We start from the raw sequence: 24,414 nt of genomic DNA, 5'->3' as shown, positions 1-24,414 counted from the left end.
CTGTGTGGAAGTGGTTGTGTGGAAGTAGCTGGTGCTGGAGCAGAAGTGGTGCCACATAGCCCTGAGAAATAGGTAGTGCTGCTGATGCAGCTGTGCTGGATGTGGGACTGTTACTTTTGTCTAGGAGTACCTCCAGTCACAGGTGCATGTTTGCACCTGCCAGAGTACACTTGTGTTGCTGTACTGCCAAGGGAGGCACTTTCTTAGAAATGGGGTGCCTGATGACAAAGAACAGCTCACCTCTAGATTTTGCTCCAAGGTACATTTCCTTCTCCTGTGTACATAGCTGCAGAGATGAGTTCCCTACTGGCAGTTCATGCATGACATAGTCCAGAGTTTTAGTTTGCTCTCTTTGTTTAATTAGTATTAAACTGTGAGTTACTAGAAACTGGTGTTCCCTGTGAGTATAAGCTGCCTCAGCCACACACTTCCAGGAGCTCTCTGTAGCTTGACACAGCTCTGTGGAAATAGTTCACTGGTATAATCATGGTGGTAATGCACAACATGAAACAAAATTAGATTGTATTCTGCTTTTTTCTCATCTGTGCTGCCTTTACTTTTCTTGCAGTGAGATCAGTCGGCTGGACCTGGGGCTAATTGTGGAAGTATGGAACAAAGGACTGATATGGGACACCCTGGTTGGGACCGTGTGGATTGCTCTGAAGGCCATTCACCAATCTGATGAGGTTAAGCTGACAGAGAAATCTGTATTTGCTCCAGTGTTGATAATTAATACATTACAAATCTGGCCTGGTGCAGCCCAGACTGAGCTCCTCGGCAAAACTTCCGCTTGCAAAGTCAGGAAGTCTGAGTGAGCAGAGAGGGCTGTCTCATCACATTAGTTTTGATTTTGTAGTGAGATTACAACTGAGAGCCCTCACATAGGGCTCTTAAGTCTCATTTCACTCATGTGGACTCAAGAACTAGGGCCTGATCTGTTAAGGAACACAGACAAGTGTCTGAAGTCTTAAGAACTGACTGCTTAGTCTGATGGTCCGATTCCTATGACTTACTGCTAAAGACCTCTGTCTTTTCCACCTGACATGGTAGGCCCAGAGCACATATGCAGTATCTTTTTAGGTCTTCTGGTTGTAGTGTTAGGTGAACCTTGTGCTAATATGTGTGGACAAAAGTAGGAAGTTGGATGTGCCAATGTCTGTAACTGCCCTGACCACAGAGTTTGGCAGTTGTTGCAGCTAAGCATTTTTAACTCAAATTCTAGGGTGTTTACTTATAAGATTATTGGATTTGAGCAGGGAGAGATAGATTATATTTTCCATAAAAGGAAAAGAGTGGGGATGCTCTGCAGTGTGGCCATGAGGTCTGGCTGGGGCTCAGTTCCTCGTGCTGTCCAGATGCTCCTCAGTCCTGCCTTTGAGGGTCTACCTTTGCAGTTCCACTGAGAAGTCAGCACTTCTGTTTGCTGCTTGCTCTGATAGATGCCTCTGAGATTTGGAAGAAATCCAGTTTGAAAGGAAAAGCCAGTGCCTACTGGATGGATGTAATTTTATGTTAAAATAGGGTTGATAATGCTGTTAAGCTCTTTTTGGACTGTATTAGCAAGTGTGTGAGAGTTGGTGCATAAAGTTCTTCAGACTTGAATATTTGTTCACTTAAGGCCTTTGATTCACAGGAAGGTCCTGGGGAGTGGTCTACGCTGGAGGCAGAAGTTGTAATGAAACATGATGAAATCTGTGGAACCAAAAACCCAACTCCTCATAAAATTTTGCTGGACACAAGATTTGAATTACCTTTTGGTGAGTGCATTTCCGTATCTTACCCAGGGTGATGACAGTGGAGAGAAAGTGGGAACAACTGAAAGTTTTATAATCAAGTTGTGTTTTGTGTTCATTCTCAGTTCAGTCATTATAGTTCAGTGGAGGTTGTATGGCTGGTATTCATTTTTTGTTTGGCTTGTTTCTGACAAAATCTGAATAAGTAGGAAATATTTGAAAGTCCCTGGGAGCTGGAATATTTAGATTAGCAGCAGTTTTTTCTTTCTAATAGTGTTTCAGGATTGTGCAGTCATGTGTTTTCTTCCTGAGCATGAGCATTTGCTTCTTTGAATCTAGACAGATTTGGCTGTAGAGGAGGTCAAGTGTGTTGCTAGAGCTATTCTTTGGTGAGTGCATGTAGCCCTCTTAGACATGTGCAGTTCAGTTAGTGAAACATTAATGCTTAGTGCTCCTGAACATTATCCTTAGCAGAGTGTATAAATAATGTTGTAAGAACTGCCTTTCTGGCAATTACTTATGGTTGAAAAATGCAAAGTATGGAAAGCAGATAATTGGAGCAAACTTATCTCAAGTAAAGTTGTGTGTAATTTTAACATTTTATTTTACTTAAGCAAACAAAAACAAATCCCAAACCAAATAAACCCCAAAAGTAAGACCTTAGCCAGAATGCATCCTAGGCTTGCATAACTTCTCTTTCCAGCTCTTGGCTGGTGCTGGAGATGAAGAGCTGAGATGATGTTTTTGGGGTTTATGCTATCTTTTTTTTTTTCCTGCACTGAGCATTGAAGTGTTTCAAAGTGTTCTGTCACTGTAAGGCTCATCCCTGTGCCTTTGCCTGTTACATCCTTTTTGCTGCAATGCCCAAGTCAGTGTGAGCAATTTGTTTCCCGCTCTAAGCAGGGGTAGAGCATTTGTGCAGGCACTGGCATTAGGTCAGCATCTGTCAGGATTGTCCATCTGTTGTGGGAAGAAGTTAGGACATCTGTGGGTCTCCTACTCTGCTTCCTGGTGCCAGGGCATGATGCAGGCTTGGCCCTGCAGGTGGACAGTCAATCCAAATTGCATTTTGTGCTGTGAGTGCACTGTTGTGAGTGTGCACAGCCCTCTGAATGGTTGTACTTCTGGGAGAGCGCGGTGTTCTGTAGGAGCAGTGGCACTGCTCTTTAAATACGTTCCAGTGTGCAAAGGGGAAGAGGTACCTGACACCTCAGCTGTCCTGACAGGTGTCTGATGCTGGTCAGCAGCCATCCCTCTTCCACAGGGAAATATCCTGGTGTTCCACTGCTGCTGTACATGAGAAGTCTGTTGCTGAAGTTACTTTTTATGCGAGAGGAGGAACAAGTCTGTTTTACCTCACCAAAAATCTTGGTTGTTTGGTAGAAGTGTTGAGGCTTCTGGGAGGGACAGAACAAGCACACAGAGCTGAAGGCAAGGCTTGTAGCCACTGCCTTCTCATCTGAATTAATTCTGCCACACTTGCTTGTAAACTGTCACTGCTTTAAAAGAAAATTAAGTTCTGGTGTCTCCCTTTGTATTGAGAGTGTCCAAAAGAGAATTTACTTTCTTTTGCCATTCATATAATGGACTGCATTGCATTTTAAGGTTTTTTTTGAGCATAAGAAAACAGACTCCATATAGATATGTTAGAACATCTGAATTTTAAAAATCAAAGTATTTCAGGTAATAATGTGTTTTTGCAATACTTATTTCTTTGCTTACCATGCCAAATACTGAAGTAACAGGGATTCCACACTGTCGTGTTGAACAGTTTTTGTTCTAGAGTGTGAAAAGTTTTCTGCCTGTCCAGGGTTTCATAATGTCCAGGAAAGAATGGGTCCATGAGTTAGCTCTTCCAAGGCTGTTCTTCCCTAGAAGAGTGCTGCAGTTTTTGGTTTGATCTCAATTTTCAGTCTGATGTGCCATGGCAAGGTCAGGAGGAGGTTGAAAAGCAGGAGGCACTAAGGGTGTGTCATAACTCCTCTAGAAAGTGGCATCTACCCACGTCCCCTGCTCCAGTGGTGCTTCCCCTCACACTATGACTAAGTGTCTCCTGCCATCATCTTTGGGAGAGAAGGACTCTGCTCCATGGATCTGTCTCCTTTCCCTTGGGAGATGCCTCTGCATCTCAGTGGATATGCAGGTCAGTTTCCCTTTGCTGGATGGCAGCAACACGAATTCTTAGTGCCCTACATGTTAAGATTCTTTGTCATATGAGTTGGGAGCTGTTGTTTTATCCCTACACAGGGAAGTAAATGGATCACTGATGTGCTGTGGAAGTTATTAAGTCAACAGCTGGGCTTTAGAGGCAAGATTTTATTAACAGCAGGTTTGGAGTGACACTTAAGAACATTGTGTGTCGTGTTTTGTTTCCCAGGTGAAGATCTCTGGGCTATTGTAGATGCATGAGAACCAGAGTGATGTGTGGGCTCATGTACAGCTTGTGCTGCTTTTCAAGTTGGGTAAAACACTGCTGCTGGGATAGCAGCTTTAAAAAACCTGTGTGTTCTCCTGTTTGGCTGTGCTTTTTCTATAATTTCTGGCTGCTGTCTTATTTGGATGCACACAGATGCAGTACCCCAGGTTATTCAATGTTTAAAATATTTTAAACATTGAATTTTAAATAAATTATCTTACATAAATATTCAATTTAAAATATTTCATTCTGTTTAGGGGGAGCTTGAGAGGTTTTTAAAGGTTTGTAAAAAAGAATAAATTAATTTCAAAACCAGAAAAGCTGAAGTCCTTGATGTAAAACGTGATGGTGTATGCAAAGAGATTTAGAAACTGGTTTGTTGTTTGCACTATATTTACCCCAGATTAGTTTGCTGTTTCTACTTCCCACCTTGAATCTTGATACATTCAAGATTCTTCCTTCCTGGTATCTCTTCTGCTGGTCATCTGGAGATGGGAGCTGCTAAAGCTAAAATAAGTGCAAACCATGCTGATGCTGATAGTGGTAGTATGTGATGAAGACAACTTAGAGATTTTTAAAATTTTTTCTTTCATGTAATGTTGTTTTCAAGTATTTACCAGACTTGGAGTTGTGAAGCAGTCATCTCCTAGCAAAGGCTGGTGGGAGTTTAGTCTCTGCTTCTGGTGATAGAAAATAAGCTTTTTTAAGGTCCTGCAGGAGTTAAACTTTGTCAATGGCCAGATTTGTAATGGGACAAAGAACACTGATGGTGGCCCTCACGTGTTTCCCGTGTGTGCTATTTCATGTTCCAGATGCATCTGTTGCCTTGTGGTCAGTTAGTGTGACATCAGCACATGCTTTGCAGAGGAGGGCAGCTCTGTGGGCCCTTCTGTGTTGCATATCTCTGTGTGATGGACTGCAGTCCTGGGGACCAGGCTGTTGTATGATGCTCTCTGCCTGCCCCATGTTCTTGAATGTGCAGTCTCACAGAAACAGAATTGCTGCAAATCCTCTGATACAAAAATGTAACAAATAGTGAGGATGGGAAATGTGCGGCATTATATTAATCTGCAGGGTGAGAAGGTTTGTGCTTAGTAGTCTATTAAAAATGGCAATAAACTGCCTTCTTCATGGCAAGAAGTCATTGTTAGGCGAGACAGGCCGGAGCCACTTTCTCCTCTGATTGTATCTGTTTCCTCTTTGGAATAAGAGAGACAGTGGAGGGATACTGCTTTCTTGGTTGGTTTAGAAAATTTTCTGGTAGGGAGAAGACAATCTTGCTGTTACTGTTTTGATGCAGTGAGTGTGCATTGGCACAGATTTTTCAGGACGCTGCTTTCCAAGTGTAAAATTGTTCTGCTTGGTAGCAATTTACTCTGCCCCCCCTTTTTTAGAAGTGCAGTGACTGTGCAAATCCCTCACAGGATGCAGTACTCAAAAATGCTTTTGGCTCCCAAACTATAACAGTTTGGTTCTGTGCCAAGCAGTTTCTAGTTCATAATTGGAGTGAAGATGCTTTTAGTGTTCTCAGCACTCCCAGGGTGGGAGCATGCTGATCTGCATCTAACCATGAGGTAGGGTAAATGTGCTTTGTTATTTTAGTGTCTTGGGAACTGAACAGAAAAAAAGCTCAGCTCAGCCAAGTCATTTCAGTGAGAACTTAGAAGATTCCCATACATTGGAAAAGGGAGGAAGTTTGGGCTGGGAAGAGGGGAAGACAGGTGAACACTTGCAGGAAAATAGAGGGAGGGAGGGTATAATTTCTGCTTTCAGCACTTGTTCTCACTCCTGCCAAGCTAGGTTTTGCCCCAGCCCAGGACTTACTACCCTGGGAAAACTCAGAATGAACAAGGTGACGTGCAAGGCTTAGAGAAAGACCAGAAAACCTGAGAAGAAGAGTTTTAAGCCTGAAGTGCCTGGTTGTTGCCAAGCTAGAGACCTCTAAGCAGGAATGCTGTCATATTTAGCTTCCTGAGGGGTTTAACTGAGTGGTCTTTATGGATGCATCAAATTCTCCTCTTTTTTCCTTTCTCGCTCTGACAAGTCACTGCACCACTGTGTGCCCATTCCAGGTGTTAGGGCACGCACCTACCCTGAGCAGCCCCACCTGGGACCTCCACCCACACCCCTGCTCCTGTGCCCAGGAATCCCACATCAGCTCAACTTGGAGCCTTCAGTCCTGAGATCTGTGGGAGTTGCTCATCCCCCACCCCAGCCATTGCCATGTCTGGGCCTGCTTATGGACCCTGCAGATTCAGGAACTCAGAGAAGATGAGGTTCAGCTTCCAGCTGAGGATGGCAGTAAGAGCAAGGACAGTAAAGCTTGCAGTGTTTCTGTATTGGTTTCAAATTAATAAGCACCAAAAGATACTGAATCCCCCTGTCTGTCTCCTCTCTGTTGTTTTTCAGCAATTTTGTTTCACTGACTTAAGGCCCTACTCCTTGTGTTCACCAAGCATGATGTCAGTGGAGTCCTGAGATGGCTGAGGCCTCAAGTGGCCTCTCTCTGGACTAGTTCATCTTTTTATTTTTTAAGGAGAAGTTCAGGTAGTGCAGTAATTTCCATTGTAGTCAAAAGCTGAGCAGTGATGCCGGAGCTGGCCAGTGGATGGGGCTTGCAAGCAGTCTGTGATCTCTGTGCTAGGGATTTCCACTCTGTGCATTCCAGAGAAGCAACTTCAACAAGACTGCTGATTGAGGCAAAACACAACAGAAGCTTCCTCAAAAAAAAAAAAAAATTCTGTCTCATTGGGATTTCTTTTGGGCAGGTAACTTCACTCAAGATCATAGGCCAGTTGCTTAATGTTTAAAGTTTGCTGTACAATAATTTTACTGATACTAGTATTGATGACAGGAGTTTCTCTGGGATCAGGAAGATGTCCTTACAGCAGCTGTTATCTAGACAGTAGCTGATTTTTATCTCTGACCTGCATAAGAAGCTGTTTCAATTGAAGCAGCAGTCCAGCAGTAAAAACCTGACAGCTCTGTTTATGAAATGGACATCTGGGCTGTAAGATAAGAACAGTAAATCCAAGAGACAAGTTTTGCTTCTTGATGTCTGGGCATGCCACTGCATCATGGGTTTTGGGAAGGCCTACCCTGAGACATCAGGTTTTGGGAAGGCCTACCCTGAGACATCCTCAATTTCTGCAGTGTTAATGGTAGTCATTGTTTCAGCCCTCCTCAGTCTCTTTAGTCTTAATTTCAGGCTCCAGATTTGAATTGTTTGGGCTCTAACTTCTAGTCCTCATTTAATGAGTTTTTCTTTACCTCTTTGAGAAGTGATGTCTTTCCAAGACAATTCCATGGGCTTTGCTGTAATTTTTTAATTGCTTCATGTCATTGTTCAAGTTTGTTCTCCTATATCTCATCAGGTTGGATGCTGATAGCCATTCACTTCACTCATGCCTTCTTACTAGATCAGTTCTGTCCAGATTTGCTTTGAATGCCAGGCCTAATTTGCACAGAGACTATCTAATAAATCTGTGCAGCTGTGATCCACAGCCCTGAAGATCAAAAACATGTATGTGTTTCTACAACTCTTGTAGTTGTGGAAGAGTCTCTCATGTTTCTCTTACCTTGTTTTCTGATGGGTTTTAACAACAAAGTAATGTACTTTACATCAGAAAGAGCAGCTGGCTTTGTGTGTTTTTGTTAAAATAAATTACTTTGGTGTCCCTCCAAGCAAGGAGAAATGGGTTGTCTTTTTTTCTATTTATTGCAGGTTTTTTGGAGTCAGATCCTAAGCTTCCATAAAACTTTCTCAACTGTGAAGTATTTTAACACCTTGTGTGGGTGAGGCTAGTTCCATAAAAATTCAGTGGTGTTTCTGTTACAAAGATGCGGACATGAGTTCATAGTCCAAGGAAGTGTCTACTGCTGAAACTTGAAATTCCACTAAATCTGGCATGTACCAGTTAACAGTGGGTTGTGTTCTGTTGTCTGCAGTGTTTTTGGGCTTGTTGCCTTCCTAGGATGATCATTTGTCTGGCTGAGAGAAGACACAAGTAGAACAAATATTCTCTCAGAGTACAAGAAGAAAGCAGGTCTTGGTGCTTTCTGAAAGCATTGTGGGTTCCAGTGGAATGCTCACCTGCCAGTAAATCTTCCTATTTTTTTCTGTGAGGAGTGAAAGTGGATGTAACTTTTAGAATGACCTTTTCAGCAGGAGGTCACCCTGTCCTGCTTCTCCCATTCTTGCCAGTGCATAACTTAGCGTATCATTGTGGTGGTGTCCATGGAGTACAGTTCATTGCAGGGAAGCAAACTTACTGGCTCTTTTTGAGGCCACCTGAAAGTGTAAAGAGTTACAGGAGATGGGAAACCCAGCTGAACTGGTATAGCACTATCTTCCTGACAGCTTGCAGGGGTGGTGCTGTTTTTATCTGGAGCACTCTCTCCATTTCCTTCCTCTGTGAGCTTTGAAGTTTCTGCAGTGGTGCAGTTTCAGGCCATAAATAGCCTGAAACCATAATAGATTTCAGAAGTTGCTACATTCAGGGATGTTGAGTGGCTAGAAAAAAACCAAACCAAACAAATCCATTTTTTTTCTTTTCCAGTGTTTTCACACCACTCCATCCCTAAATAATTTTGTGTTATGCTTTTCACAGTGGGTTGTCTGCATCTCTGAGCATGTGCTTTGAAAGGCGAAATTCTGAGTGGCAGAAGTCAGTGTTCCATTAGGACAGTATATTACTTCAGGGTGTGAAATCGAAAATAGTTATCACAATAAAAGTGATAATGCTTGCTACTTGCTGTCAGCTTGGTAGCTCTTCTCGAACATGAAAATGTGATTAATTTCACAATGAATCTGCAGTGTGGTGTAAAAGTAAGAATGCGCTTTCATGTGACTGTGACTGCCTATAACACTGTTTATTCCCTCAAAATATTTGGCTTATTGCTGGCAAAGAAATAAGAGATAATTTACTTTTTGGTACCTAATTTGTGTTACACCAGGAGGTGTGCTATTGGTGTGCATAAGGTATGCTATTCAAAGGCAGCCCTTGTGCTGCTGGGATTATAAAAAGCCTCCAAAAAATGCTCTTTTTACGTGTTATCAAACATAAGCAAGTGTATTAAAATACACTTGGCTGTTGCGAAATGCTAATTCTTAAAGCATATTAGTTTGCATCAAGCTAATACTTGAATTAAATGTGAACTAGTCTGTCTTTCTCTTTCTTACCTTTGTGTAAGTGTGCATTTGGTTAATCACCTTTAAACAAGAAAACAGGTAAGCCCTTGAAGTGTGCTGCTATTTACAATTTTTATTTTCCATCTGAGTCCTTTTTCTTAAAAATCACATGTGGGTTTTTTGTGTGTGATCTTTAATAGTAATGGTGATGAATGCAAAGTTACCTGATTAACAAGGTGGTGTGACTTACTCTTTTGACTTAGATATCCCTGAAGAAGAGGCCAGATACTGGACCAGAAAATTAGAACAAATAAATTCACTGGGAGATGATGAGGTAAATATCTAAATTGAAAGAATATTTTAGCCCTGAATGTCTTATAACTAGCTTTTTTTCTTTGTATTAGATCCCTGTGATTAGGGTAAATACTGAATGTTGATAATTTACAAGTCTTCCATGAACTGCTTACAGAACTCTTTTCTCTAGTATACTGTTTAGTGTTAAGGAGGGGAATATTTTTCTGCATGTTGGAAGTGCTTGAATAATGTTTTGTTGATGCAAGTTTATAAGAAAGGCAACACCGTGCTTTACCTGAGCAGACAGTGAAACCATTTTTGACAGGCTGTGGTAGGTTCTTTTTGTGAAATCAAGTCAAAAAGGACTTTTTTTGTAGTTGACTGTTTCTTTGAAGATAACAAAGCAAGATAATGAATCTTTATTTGAACTGAGGACTGTTGGAGTGTTGGCTTTTGTTCTAATGCAGTTGTTAATGGCTCAGTTTATGTGCATCTTGTATTAGAATAAGTCGTAGCTATGACTTTATGGTTCCCTGGCTCTAATGTGTACTTGGCTAAGCAGCTATGAAATAGAGGTTACATTTTTTTATTTCTAAGAGAGACTGTTGGATGACTGAAATTTTGTTTGCAGTTCATACTCTTTGCAGAATAAGATTTAACATGTTAATGCCTGTACTAGAAATGAAGTATATGGAAAACCCCAATACTCATCTGTTGATGTGAACATCATTGAATAAGAGTATGGTGCTGGTGAAGCCTTTTTGACAGGTGTCTTTCAATAGCAAGATAACTTGCAAAATACTCTGCCAATGCAATGACTTCCGGAGATTTTTGTTCTGGGATCCCTCATCTATTCTTTTCTGTTTATTATGTGGGTGATTTGGTTTACTGCGCAGATGAAGGAAGTAAGGTAGATTTTATTTTTGACTGAGGACAGACCAATATTCGGGTGGGTAAAAACTTAAAGAATTTAGGGCAGCCTCTCCTGCCTTTCTGGAAGTTTGAAAGCCTCGAAGAATTGATGAAAAGCCCAATCTCTGTCAGTTGTTCTGTCAGTGATGCTGCTGTGCCTCCCTGCTCCTGTGGGCTGGAGCAGCAGTTCAGGTACTTCAGCGAGGCACATGTGCCCTCTAGTGCTTTACTGAACTGGTATGTGCTGAAAGATATCCTGAGCTGAGTCTCCCCTTTCCCTGCAGTGCCACACATCTGCTTGCTAACTTACATGCTCTTATCAAATACCAGTAATGAAGTAATGTGTCTGTATTTGTGACCTAGAAATTTCAGATTTATTATGGATGTTCCCTTTGACCAGGGAGAAAAAAACTTGTGCAGGGCCTGACCTCAGATGGTTCTTCTGTAGTTCTCCACATTTGCCGGCTGCCCAGAATGGGGATGAGATCTTCCTTGCGTATTCCCCTAAGTGGCAGTGACTTGTAGCTCAGGAACTTCCAGAGCCAGAGGCAGTATCCTTGTGTTGAACATCACTCAGTGGATTTCTCTGTTCTGCATGCCAGTTGCCCTTTAAATGCACCCAGGTCAGTTATGTTTTTGCAAAGGAATTCAGCACCTTAATTGTGCATTGCCTGAAGAAATATCTTAATTGATCTGAGCAAACAAACCCAGTGTTTGAGAAACCAGCTGGAGGCAGGTTTGTTTGAAGAAATTAAATGATTGATCCTCATGCATTCAGTCCCTGTCACTCAGCTTCACAGACCTCACCTTTTGGCCTGTGGAATCCTGGTCTGTGCCATGTTTTTTAGCACAAGACAACTTTGTGCCTTTGTCTACTTTGTTTTAAGTGCACCTATCTCTGTTTGAGATAATGAAGGAGCAGACGAAAGCTGCAGAGAAGTATTGAAGAAGCAGGTTCATATGGAGTTCAGATAGTGTCATAGAAAGGCTTAGGCTTTCCAGCCTCTCTTCCTACAAACACTTAATATTCCGTTTTAATTTTGGGACTCTTGATAGCCATCGGGCTGATGCCTTAAAAAGAGCAAACTGCTGCCATTCTAGGATCTTTGAGGATAATAATTCAGAACCCACTGTGGTCCTGTGCTACTGCAATTGCTCATCAGCAGACTTCCTTTCACCACTTTGTCAACCAGTCAGTGCTGTGAGATCCGGCAGTTCTTGTTTTCACAGTCCTGATTAACTCAGTGGGTTGGCAGTTTGCTGATGATAAGACTAACCACATTTCAGGATCCCTTGTGCATTTTAAATAGCACAGATTGAAAGATAACTGCAGCGGAAGTCTGCAGGTTGTCACCTTCCATGTACAGAAGTGGTCATTAATCCCTACCAAATCCAAGGAGAGGCTGTTGGGTGGCTGTGTTTTGCACAGGCTGCAGCACCAGCTTGCTAAGTTTGCCACTTCCTTTGTTGTCAGATCTTTTTCTCCTAACAAATACTGTTCTCATTATTTTGGTCAATAGTCCTAATTTTCTCATATCTTTATGGAATACAAGATAGAAGAGAATAACAAAATAAAACCACTGGCATTCCCCTAGGGAACGCTTTGATGCTGTAACAAACAGCTTTGTATAAAGTCAAAGCTGGCTAATTGAAATATCTCTATGTTCTCTAATTTAGTATTAAATGAGATGAAAAATTCTTCACTTTGAATGTGAAGTAGATCACAGAAGAGTTTGCAAGTGTTGACTGGGCAAACATGTGTTCTTGCCTTGCCAGGCACATAATTACCTTTCTGCTGCCATCTCCTACTCCGGATTTGCTGTGAGCCCATATGAGATTTGAACTGCTGAGGCTGTGGTGGAATGTCTAAATGTAAACAGGCTTATTCCCAGTTTGGAGCTCCCTATCACACTGGCATTGTGGTGTGGGGAGTCAGGTCTTTTCAATGTCTAACTGAAGGTCTCAGAATTGTTAGTAGGGCCTGTGCTTATTCTAAAGCAGACTTCACCTTAAACAGAAGTGCACTTTGTAACGTGGTTTTGGCATGAAAAAAGAGGACACTTCTGGGACTGTGTTTAAATACAGATATCATGGAGAATATATTATGGAGATATTATGCTTATAGATATTGTGTTTTGATAATACCAGGGATATTTTTTCTTATGTGTGGCATGCTGTCATAAAGTTACCACTTGGTTTCTTATCTCTCTATATGCCTTCCTATTTTTTCTTTCCTTCCTTTAGTATCCCTTTCAGGAGGAAGTCCAGAAGAAACCATTGCCGAGTGCTGCCTCCCAGTGTTGTAAGTCAGACTTGTTTCTTCTCAATATTTTTTTCCTCTTCCAATGTACTTGATTTCCTTTTGTGGTTACATGTCAAGTGATGGTACATCTGACCAACATTTTCTTATTAGAAGTACTTAAATTTCTGTGCAGTTATGAAAAGCTGTGCTTCTCAAAATATTGCTCTGCAGCTTCTGATGCCAGGAAGTTTAATCAGGCATTGAGTCTTGCACTTGCTGTTGTCCTTGTGTGCAATAAGAAAAGAAAATTTGTTCAAAGTCACTAAGATTGTCAGACCCTTGTAATATTTATACCACTAAGAAAATGCTGTGTTTTTTCTTTTGACTATATTAGGCTATGTTCTGCTAAAACTTCCTGTGTTAAATATAATTTTTATTACTGTTTAATGAAATTTTAAGAGGCAGAAAATAGGTGGAGACAAGTACTACTGGTAGCCTTTTAAAATGCACCAGAGGTTTGTGTACTTGATGTCTAATTTCTTCAATATTACTTTTCAATGCTGCGTTGATGGATGGAAAAAATATTTTTACTAATTTCTGCTTGTCTTGTCTTGCATTTTTTATGCTTCTGAAAACATGGATGGAAAAATAATATAGCACTTACTGTATCTGATGATCTGCAAAATTAGATTTCTGAAACACTGCTTTTAACAGAAAATAGATGAAAGCTCAGTGATGTCTCTTGTGAATGTCTTATTTACTTTTGTCAACAACATTAATAGAATTCAAGCTCCATAATTTAAACAAATCTTTTATCCTCTACTTCAAATCCTTTAAGATATGCATATTACACATTGCAGGCTGTTTATCCATTAGGCTGATTATAGGATCTCCTCAAAACTGATAATATTAGGAAAGGCTAATTACTGTTTACCTTTTTTTTGAGTAGAATTAATTTCTCTGTGTACTATTGTAATGTTATCTTTAAAGTATCTTCAACAACTCTAGACATTAAAGAATTGGCTAGGAAACCTGATTGTGCTGTGTAGCTGGAACATGTAGAACTATAAATCAAAGTATTCCAGTAATACCTTCATTCTAGTTCATTCTAGGTAATACTTTGTGTCCTCCCTTTCAGGGAGAAAAAAAAAGTATGTTAAGAATAAAGCAGAGGTTTTTTGTTTGGTAGGGTGTTTTTTTGTTTGTTTGGGGTTTTTTGTTTTGTTTGTTTCTTGTTGCTTTGGGGTTTTTGTTGTTGTTATGCTATTGTTGTTCTGCTTTGTGGGTTTTTTTTTTTTTGGGTGTGTTTTGTTTTGTTTTTTTAAATGTTCAAAAGGGTACAGTTGATTTGTTAAGCCTGTAAATAAGAAACATTTTAGGAGAAACTAATATTTGATTAAATCATCAGAATCGGAAGAACCCGTAATGTCCAAAAGTCAAAGAAAAACTGTCTGCTGTATGAAGTGTCCAAGAAATGAATGTGTTATTTGCTGAAATTATTGTCCTGGCTCTGTGCCCTGGGCTTTCCTTTTGTTTGAGGGAGGCTGATTTGATTGAATCTCCCAAGTATTGAGATGTATGGGTAAATTAGAGGGAATGCTTCTGTGTGGGGAAAATAGCTGCACCTGTTCCCACATCAGGGTGCTTTTTCCCCTGTAGCTGGTTTCTCCCCTGGAAAACCAGCTGGGCTTTTGCAGACAGACACAATGAGAAGCAGCACTATGGCCACCCTTGTTGTGCTGCCTGTTAACAGCCTGCATCTTGCTGGAAAGTGACCTTTTGCAATATTCAGTTGAAGGTCTTGTGGTTTGAACAGTTAATGTCACATAGCAATTAATATAATCATTCATGGGATTAAAACACTCATTAGAATGGATGTTAAACATTTCATAGCAGTCTGTTGTTAATGTATTTAAGAATTTTCAATAAAGCTGATGGCACTGCATGTACTTTTGCTTGTTTACTGCCTGCAAGTATCTGATGTCTATGAAAATCTATTTACATGGAAAAAATACAAAATAGACATTTAATATAGAGGTACTTTTGAAAAATGAACTCTGCCTGCATCAACTTGTGTGTAAGAGTTGTCAGCTTGCCTCAATCCAGCACAGTCCTTTGAGACTCAAGAGTTTAACACAGAACATGCACAGATTGTATCTCTATTGAAAGCTGACCTGACCTTTGCATGTGACACGGGAGCTCAACCCTTTTTACACAGGAGCAGGGTGGGTGTCCTTTACCACACCAAAATGTGTTCAATATGGAATGTTCTTACTTACCATGTGGGTAAGTAATTGGTAGGTATATTTTTAGATAAAATGAAAACATGCTCAAGAACACTTTTCAGGCTCATCCAATTTTCCACCACATCATTTTTCATTTTCATCATCTCGATGTGCCAGATGAGGTGTGGTTACTGTTTGGAGCAGAACAGCAAACTAATCTTTTATTTAGTAGAAGGAAAAAAGCATGCTCAGTGTGAGTAGGTTTTACTCCACAAGAATGTTTTCCCAATCCTTCAAAAACCACAAAATTATCTTAAAATCTGAGGCACTATAGAACAAAATTCTGCAAAACATTTCACATAGCTTGCACTTAAAAAATAATTGTACATAACTGCATGTGCCACTGGTGTCCTGCTTAGCCATTCTGCCTGCTCTCAGAAGACCATTTTGATGTTCTTGTTCTAGCTAGAGAAAGTCCTACTCCAGCAGGCAGGATCAGGTTCACTAATTAGGAAGATACATGTCCTTGCATGTTAAAATTAGATTACACTTCTGCCCTCTTCTGCATCTGTACTTTCCACACATCTTTTACCTTTTCAAAACCAGATTTTCTTGTGGTGGTTTCCCACTTCCTGCAGAGATGCAGTTTGTTCAGTTATCTCCCCTGAGTAGAGGCGGGGAGAAGGATGGAGCAGGATGTGAGAGAAGAGAAGTGGCCCCATCTGAAAGCCATCCTCTGCTCTGAGGGTGGGTTTTTGTTCCTGGGCATGTATGGGCTGCTGCCTTGGCGTGGTGCCATGGGAAATCTCAGCCCACACTGGGAGCTCTAATGTTTCCAGAGATTGTTGAGCTTTCAGGCTCCCTTTCACAGTCTCAAATGCTGTTTTGTTCTTAGAAGACTGTGACCCATAATTTCTGAGGTAATGTGGGATTTGGGCTTCCTACCTATTCTTAAATGAGGCAGGTGGTTCTGTTTCATATGCAGTCTTTTGTAGGCCCTGCTGATTTTGGCACTTTTGCCTCTTTCCTTCATTACAGTTAAGTGTTTAATTTTTAACTCCCAACTGCTGTGTGTCCCTATGTATTCCTCCTGCCCCAGAAAGATCACATGCTTCCAACTGATTTGGCTTTCAGTGATCCCAAGCAATAAATAAAGCACTGGAGTGTCCATGCATCAGTTTTGTTTGCCTATTAAATATAGTCATAATTATTAATGTTTTGAAATGTCATTGTTAGAAAACTGCAACATCTCCATGTTGGCTTTTACCCACAGCCTGAAATTAAATATAAGTTGAAAAGACAGCAACATTTTGTTGTGTGGAGATTCATTTTAAATTATGCAGATTGAAAACATATTATTTTATTACTTTGGCATTGAGTCAATAAGCTCTAAGTTATTTATTGTGAGGAGTTACAGAAATCTTTTCCTTGCAAGCTCAAGATAATTTCTGGACACACAGAAGTCCATTATAATCCACAAGTGAGTCACACTGTGAGTATTTTAAATGCAGCTCTGACTTGGATCAGTTTCAGTGCAAACTGGGGCGAGAAAGATGCTCTGCATCTTTGCAGAATCAATTTGGCAGACTTGGTTAATATCAGCTGCTGTAAATACTGCCCTACACCATTTGTCAGGGAGTTTACAAATCTGGAGGAGAGAAAGTTTGTTCAGTGTAATTCTCAGGAAAGATAACCTAAGTGTCACTTATTGTCCCTTTTCTGGTTCAGTATTTTTGTTCCATTTCCTTTTGTCCTTTGCTCTGTGAAATCCCTGGTTACCAGAGCTGTGGTGGGTGTTGATGTTTTGTTGTGGTTTATTTTTTTTTGGTTTTTGTTTTGTTTTGTTTTGTTTTGTTTTGGTGGCATTGTGTTTGTGGGGTTTTTTGTTTGTTTGCTTTTGTTTTGTTTTTGGGGGGGGTTATTTGGTTTTTGTTTTATTTTGGGTTGGTTTTTGTTGGTTGATTGGTTGGTTTGGGGTTTTTTTTATACACTTGTTTTGTTTTGGATTTTCTTTATTTTGGGGGGTTTTGTGTTTTTGTGTGTGTGCGTGTTTTTTTGGGTTTTTTTGTGTATATGTGTGTGTGTGTTTTATTGTAGGTTTTGTTGTGCTTCTTTTTTTATCAGAAGAAGGTAAAAAAATTTGCTTGGCTCTGGAGAGATACCAGCAGTAGTTTGGTACTGGCAACAAAAGAAGCAGTGGCTTCTCATATACTCTTTTACCAGTAGAAAGAATCAAAGCCAGCCTGTGCTTGGTCTGCCATAAGATGAGAGAGAAAAAAACAAGATATGTCTCTTAATGCTCTTTGGAACATGTGTGTGTGCACATGCATGCAGGAAAAAAAATTGCTGCAGTTGTTTTAGATACATAAGCAGCTTTTTATCTACTTAAAATCTGGCAAAATGTTTTATACATATTTTAGGAATGGGGGCTATTTAATGCCAGATCAGTTTGTTGTGGTGACCCTTCTTTGCACTGATATTTGAAGAAATCTGGTTTTGCAAAATTCTTCTAATTCCTCTGCATGTAGTGCTATTTCAAAGTACCACAAAGGCTGACTTTGAGAGGTTTCATTCCTGATGCTCACTGGTTTTCCTTTTGGGAGCTCAAATTCCACTGGTACATTGGGAAGGCTTATTCATTCCCCCGGACAGTCTCGCTCTAATGCTGAGATGATGATGCTTCCCATGGCACTGTTGAGCTTTGTCTGCTTAACAGCCAGATGATTGACTTTCCTGCCCCTTACTCCCCCAAACACTGATTTTATATTTGTGCTGTAGTGGGGGTGCAGCATTTTCTGCTGCCATTAATATGACACTGGGTTGGGGGTATCCAGCCTTGCTGTGGGCTAAATGACCATGTCTCAGCAAATAGCAGAGAATTAGCTTCTTTTCTTCTTTGGTAATAGTGTATTAAAAAAGTGATCTGCTCTACCAGTCTCTAAAGGCCAGGCAGCATCCAAACACTTAAACAGGCCCAGAACATACCAGTCCTGATTGTTCATAGAGGTGCATGATCTGTGACACTGGAGGGTCAGGCAGCATTAAGAATGCTGGGAGGTGACACTGCCCTCTTTGTTGTAAAGGTGTGTGCTATACATCAAGATTCTTGCTGTTTTTTTGTGCTTACCAGCCTGATTCTGCACTTAAACAACAGAGGTCACCAGCCACCTACAGCATCTCTAGTTCACACCAGTTTGGGAAGGGTAAAGTAGTCATAATAATGGTTATTTTACCCTTCTCAAGGGTAGGTGACCCTGAATATCGTGTTGTACTTTCATTGTATAGCTGTGCTCTAGTAGGAGTGGAACTTCTGGCTGCAGTGCAGTTACAACTCAAAAAACTGGTCAGTGTAAGTGTAATTCAAAACACCATACATGAATGGCTTTATTTATTTATTTTATTTATTTATTTATTTATTTAAGCTAGGCCAGGGAAAAACAGTTTTGGTCCATACAAGGGGAACCTTTGTATGAGTTTTTTTGTGGTAGTTTACTGGTGGGCTGGGAAAGCTAGATCTTTGTCCTCTCTGCTTCTGGGATACTGGCAGCTCCTGTTTCCGTTTGTTTAGGATAAATCCCCTCTGGGGTATTTGTTTTCCTGTGGCTTTGTGGCACTCACTCTTTGGGCTGACTGAAGGCATGATAGATCTGCTGAAAGGAACACAGATTCAAGGTTTTACTCAAAGTATCTGTCTACAATTTTAGGATGAAGCTGCTACTTCAGGACAGGAAGAGTACTCAGCATATGGAATTTAAAAATAAAAATACTGGTTATATTAGGAGATTATACAGTAACAAAGTTTGATGTACTGCTGAACTCTAGAGAACTCTAGGGCTTTGATTTTGCTGCTGATCCTCTACATATGGTTTTTTAGTTGTTTTCCTAGAGTATGGGCTGCATTTTGAAAGGTGGTGACAAGGAAATAAAGTTTTACTTTTAAATAAACCCCAAATGTAAAGTTACTGAAATGTTGAACACTGCCAGTACTGTCAAGAATCTCTATAAGCAGTGATCAGACAAAGCAAATATTCATTTAAACACTCTAGCTTTCATAATTTTTCTAGTGCTCTTTATGAAAGCTTGCTTTTTTTTCTAGTACAGTTTTTTAAGGACTTTAAACTTTATTAGTCATCATTTAATATCATAGCAATAGTAGCAAATCAAATTGAATTTTGTTATGACAGTGAAATATAAACTATTTGAAAGTTAAAGATTTTAAACTGGTAGAAAAATGATTCCCCAACTTTATGCACAAGCCGTAAATATGTGTCCTCCAGCAGTGAGGCTTGCACCTGAAGTCCAAGATTAAAAGTCAGAAGAAAAAAAGGCACCAAATCTTTTATCTCTGCTGCTGTAGATTAAATTCCTCTATGCTATTATGCATGTATGTCGTGTTACGGGATCAACTATAGTCCAAAATTGTGTCTCAGTAAGGGGTATATAAATCTTGTCTGTAACAGTGTTTAAATCTTTTTGCCAAATAGTGTGTGACTTGGTAGCCTGGAAATTTGTAAGACAAGGCAGCTGCATTCGGTGTCAGTGCAGTGGCAGAAATGTTACAATTTTCCATTGAAGTAAAATTAGTTGTCACTCTGCCTTTTTTGCTATGGTTACTGATGAGATGCACAAGTTTGTAATAACTTAGTGGGTACACTGGATGATTTGATGTAGATCCAAGCTCTGCTTAAATTCTCAGATCTCAATCTGATTTTGTTTAGCCAACATAAAGGTGTCCAGAAGGGCCATCTTGTTTAGTGAAATAAAATACTCAAAAATTTCAGCATGAGCTGAATGTGGTGAACTGGGGAACAAGGAGAGCATTCCAGTGTCATGCTCCAGTAGCTGTCCTTGTCTCTGTCAGATGGTTCTAGCTCATTTGCCTCTTGTGCTTTCTTATCTCCTGTTATGCAGAGGCCTTAGCCCTTGTCTGGAATGTTCCAAAACTGAGCTGGAAATGGTCGTACTTGTTGTAAAACCTTCTTTGGCATTGTGCTTAATGAAAACTTGACTTTTAAAAAGCTATTCAATGTATGTATTCTATTTTAGAAGCTCATTTCACTAAAATACCACCTGTTTAGTTTTGGGAAGTACATTGGACACTGGAAGAATGTAGATTTTTGTCGAATCTGAGATCTGTTCACACTATGTTGAGGGTATTAGCCATGGGAAAAGGAGATTTTTTAAGCACAGATAAAAGAACTGACCAGAACATTCTGCAAATGGTATTTTCTCAGAACTATCGTCAGTTTAGTTTGCTTTTATAAACTTACTTAGATGATTTCTCTTTGTGCCAAAAAAGAGAAATGGGACATAACAGGGGGATTGAATGATTCACCAGCATGACTATTAGCAGTGGTCAGCAGCAAATGCTCGTGTTCTGAGAGGGATAGTAGGTGCCAACCAATCTCAGAGGCTTGTAAACAGAAATGAAATACAATGGCACACAGGCAGTCAAATTAGGTGGCATTAAAAACTTGGAATATTCTGCTTTTTTACAGTGTCCCTGCTGATCCAGGCTTGACAGTGTGAAGTGGGGAGGAGGAGTTCCTCCTTGAATGGTTGCATAACTGAGGCACAGAACAAGCATATGTTATATTCAACTAACAGTGGGAACTTAGATGTGCTTTATAAAACGTGTTAATGATAAAAATGTTTTAGCTTCCAAGGCACCAGGCTGCTTGCATTGCTTTTTCTTTAATTGGAGGTTTATATGAAACCTTATTTTTTTTGAGTACTGAAACTTACAGATACAAAATAATGCTGATAACCAAGACAACACTGTTGGTATTTTTGAACACATGGAGTGACTAGTCTGACTTGTCTGTATCATATATTCCATTGTTGCTGTATGTTCTTATATGGTTTTGGAATTACAACTTCCCATTTTCTATCTGTCTGGACTTCTTGGTGTTTTTAGTTTGAGTATGCACAGGTTTAAATTTGTTCCAAAGGTGATCTGGAAGGGATGTTTTCTTAACAAGTCATGGTTATGCATATTTCTTTTATGAAGCAGAAAAACAACTTGAAAAGGCTAAAAAGAAATTCTGTTTTCATTAGCCTTCAAAATATCAAGACCGTCAACCCAGGTCTTCTGTGATTATGCTGAAGGACTGAGATGTATACTGTTAGCTCCTGAATCTTAAATGAAGCAGCATATGTGTTGAATCTTTAATAAATTCATTTTTTTTCCAAAATGTTAGACACTAAAGTGAAGGGGGTGTTAGTAAAAACAAACAAAAGTGGAGTTTTGAGCTTCTGATTGAAAATCCCTTACTCTCTGTTATTGCATCTCTTCCTCTTCGCTCCTGAAGCATTGCTTTCCCTAGTCTGTAGTTGTAGCGTAGCCTGGTCAGCAAAACCCAGCTTCTCAATGTGAGAAAATGTGCAGGGTGATGAGCTCCTGTCTAAGGTCAGCTGCTCCTCTCTGCCCTGCTTGGCTTTGGCTGCTGTTTGCCTTGGGCATGGAAAGTGTGGGATTTTCATGCTGTTCATAAGGAACTTGGTAGCAGTGAGATGGACAGGTAAGTAGCTGGCTCAAGGTCATCACTGTCAGCTTGAGGACTTTTTTATCTGTGAGCTGTGGTAATGCTTCTCTTCCAAGGACTGACCTTGTATCCATGAGGGTTGTATTAGCACTTGGTGGTTTTCTCCTTGTTGCAGTTTCAGACGATGAGTAGTGTTGTGCCAACCATCAGGCCTTTTTTCTGTCAGGGAGATAGTGGTTAGGAACATTCTCAGCTGGTTTCAGAGATCACTCATTCCCTCCATGCAGATTGAGTACAGTGGTTTGTGCAGAGGCTGGCAGTCTGGCATTTTTATCTTTGTGAAACCTGGAGGACAGATAAGTTCCATTTCCTCTGTGGTTTTTCTGATCTGCATACCGGCTTTGGAAATTTATAGTTATCGTCTGGTGTTTCTTCCCCAGTTGCTCTGGGATTTTACATGTGCATTCATTTGTGAATAATGACAAGCATTTCACTAGCATGTAGCCTGACTGCAATAATGCTGTGTCACTACAGAATTTTTCTGGATCTTTGATAGTAATACAAGCTGCTAATATTTGAATTTTCCTTCCTTTGCCTCTTACTGTTCACCTGAGATACAGACATTTTGATGGAAGGATTTGCTGGGGTTGTTTTTACATGTGTTAGTGTCTTGAGATTTTCAGGAATGAGATACACGTAAGCTGTTGTTCAACTTCTACATTAATAGGAAATTGTCTTTCTTGGGAACTCTTGGTTACAGCAAATCAAAGCTCAGTGCAGGGCTCTGTCAGCATCTCCCTCTTTCCTCAGTCCCTTTTCCTATGTCCCTCTCTACTGTCTATGCCCTCTCTGCCTTTGGTTTCCATGCCCTTTCTCCTGGTTGTCTCCCCTTTTCACTTCTTTGCTGTGTCTTTTACTTCTGTTTTCTCTGCCAGCTTGGTTTTGCGTTCCTCTTTTTTTTCTCCTTCCCCCCTGAAATAACACTCAGACCTCTGTCAAACCTGATATTTAGGTTTTTTGTTGTGAAAAACAAGCTTGAGGTGATCCCTGTGGTCAGGATCATGCAAACAGTGTTAGATGGATCGTGGCAGGTTTCTCATGCATTTGGATGCAGCTTCATCTCACCAGCACACCTGGCTCAGCTGTATTTTCACTTTTGCTGCTGAGTGGCATTTGTCTTGTCTCAGGCTGTAGATTGTTGGTGCTTGACTTGATGGACTTTGGTTCTCTTCTGTTGTTAAATCCAGTAAACAAGAATTTCTGTACTCAGCAGAGGAATAAATGTTCTATATGTTCTATACTCTGTAGGAACTGCATGTGTTCAGCATTATACCAGTGCTTCTTTCTAAGTCAGCACCATAAAAATTGTCATTCAATTTGTTCCACTTAGTTAGGGCTGCTTCCTTTAATGACCAAAGCAAACATACATGTGTTGCCTTTTTTTTTTTTTTTTTTTTTTTTTTTTTTTTTTGTTCCTGACTACTACTATAGGAACTAGAAGGTAATGGCCTACTTTTGAAATTCTACCAGATATAACAGTGCCACTTGAACCTGAGCAGTGTCTGTGCAAAGCACCACACGTGTTTGTCAGAGCCTAATCCAGGGACCTTGAATTACTGATGTGTATCAGACAGACTGTGTTGCTTTGTAGACCTTTTGTTTCTGAAAAGAAAAGAGTAATCTGGTTATAGCTCTGATGCATCTGTGTGCCTGGCTGGTAGCTAGAGATGGTAGCTAGGACAGAAAGCTCTTGCTTGTTTTCTGTCTCTACCTGTGATGAATTTGTTTATTGTCAGCTGCACTTTTCACATCAACACTACTGCAAATGTAAATTTTTCAAGTGTTTTTTACACTGTCTTTTAGAAATGCTGGTTCTGAAGCATTTCTTGGAGTTGCAAGTTGTGTGCATGGTTCTGAAGTGATTTGAGGGCTCTATGTTTTAATTGGTTGAATCCATGGTACTGAGTATGACCTATTTTCCTATCAATACTCATGTTGTCAACATAGGTATTGATAAGGAAAAACTTTATTGTCTTATGAACTTGCTGTGCAGCTTTAGCATGAATTTGTTGTCTCCTTCAATTTTAACAGTGAAAGGTTTGCCTATTGTTGCAGGATTAACTTCATGTTTCCTTTAGAATGTCATGAGAGCCTTTACGCTTTCTACTAGTGTGTATATCTACCTAACAAAGTACTCTTTGCTTCACATTGTTTACATGCACACAGTTTTTCATGCTGTTATTATTGAAGTGATGCTTATCACTGGGTTAACTTTATTCTGGAAAAGGGGCACAAATGGAAATGTGAAGTGACTTTTGACACTTGATTTGCAGAGTTTAGCCTGGAATCAGTTACTGTTCCAAAATGGGCTCTGGTTTCTGAGACATTTTGAGTATGCTAGGGAGTAACAGTGTTTGACTGCTCTTGCTAGGTTGATTGATAAGTATTTTGTCTACTTGTCTTAATAAATGCATGATTGCTTATCAATTCCAAGAGTTTATAATGGTCTCAGTTTTCAGAATGTCTTATAAACAAACTGGACATGAGGCACAAGCCCCGACATAAACTGAATGTTGTATTTATAAAAAAAAAGATCCCTTAAATTTTCAAGCTCATATTCTGTAAGGAGTTTTAAATACATGAAAAGTTTGCTTGTGGTTTGTTTTTTCTAAGCTTTCTTTTTCCATTCCTATTCTTTTCTGCCATTTGTGTTACATGCAGGCAACTGGAGTTATTTCGGATGGGGAGAGCAGCTGAGTACGTAACAGTTTGATTTCTTGCAAGCTTTCTGATTGTATAGTGATGCAGCATGCTCCAGTACAAGGAAAAGTGGAAATATTCATGCATATAGAAAGACTGTTCCGTTGTATTTTCTTCTACTTTCACTTAGTCCTCATATTTGTGTGGATGGATGGCTGTTCATTTTTTCACTTTTTAGCTTTGTTTTGGTCATGTTTTATATGAGTTGTTTGTGCC

The 24,414-nt window shown here is 40.0% G+C and overlaps 1 protein-coding gene across 2 annotated transcripts in view; it reads left to right on the top strand.

Annotated features, from left to right (window-relative positions):
* The window catches only part of UNC13B (unc-13 homolog B), a 210,768-nt gene that overhangs the window by 32,943 nt on the left and 153,411 nt on the right, over positions 1 to 24,414 (top strand). For both annotated transcript variants that reach the window (XM_050987179.1, XM_018922952.3), the window contains exons 4-7: positions 569 to 686; positions 1,634 to 1,757; positions 9,544 to 9,614; positions 12,731 to 12,788. In XM_050987179.1, the coding sequence (XP_050843136.1) occupies positions 569 to 686; positions 1,634 to 1,757; positions 9,544 to 9,614; positions 12,731 to 12,788 (371 nt within the window). The remainder of the gene's footprint in view (positions 1 to 568; positions 687 to 1,633; positions 1,758 to 9,543; positions 9,615 to 12,730; positions 12,789 to 24,414) is intronic.

The sequence above is a fragment of the Serinus canaria genome, chromosome Z, assembly GCF_022539315.1.
Source record: "Serinus canaria isolate serCan28SL12 chromosome Z, serCan2020, whole genome shotgun sequence".
NCBI classification, from domain to species: domain Eukaryota; kingdom Metazoa; phylum Chordata; class Aves; order Passeriformes; family Fringillidae; genus Serinus; species Serinus canaria.
The sequence above is the reverse complement of the archived record's forward strand: the minus strand, read 5'-3'. Positions and strand labels throughout refer to the sequence as shown.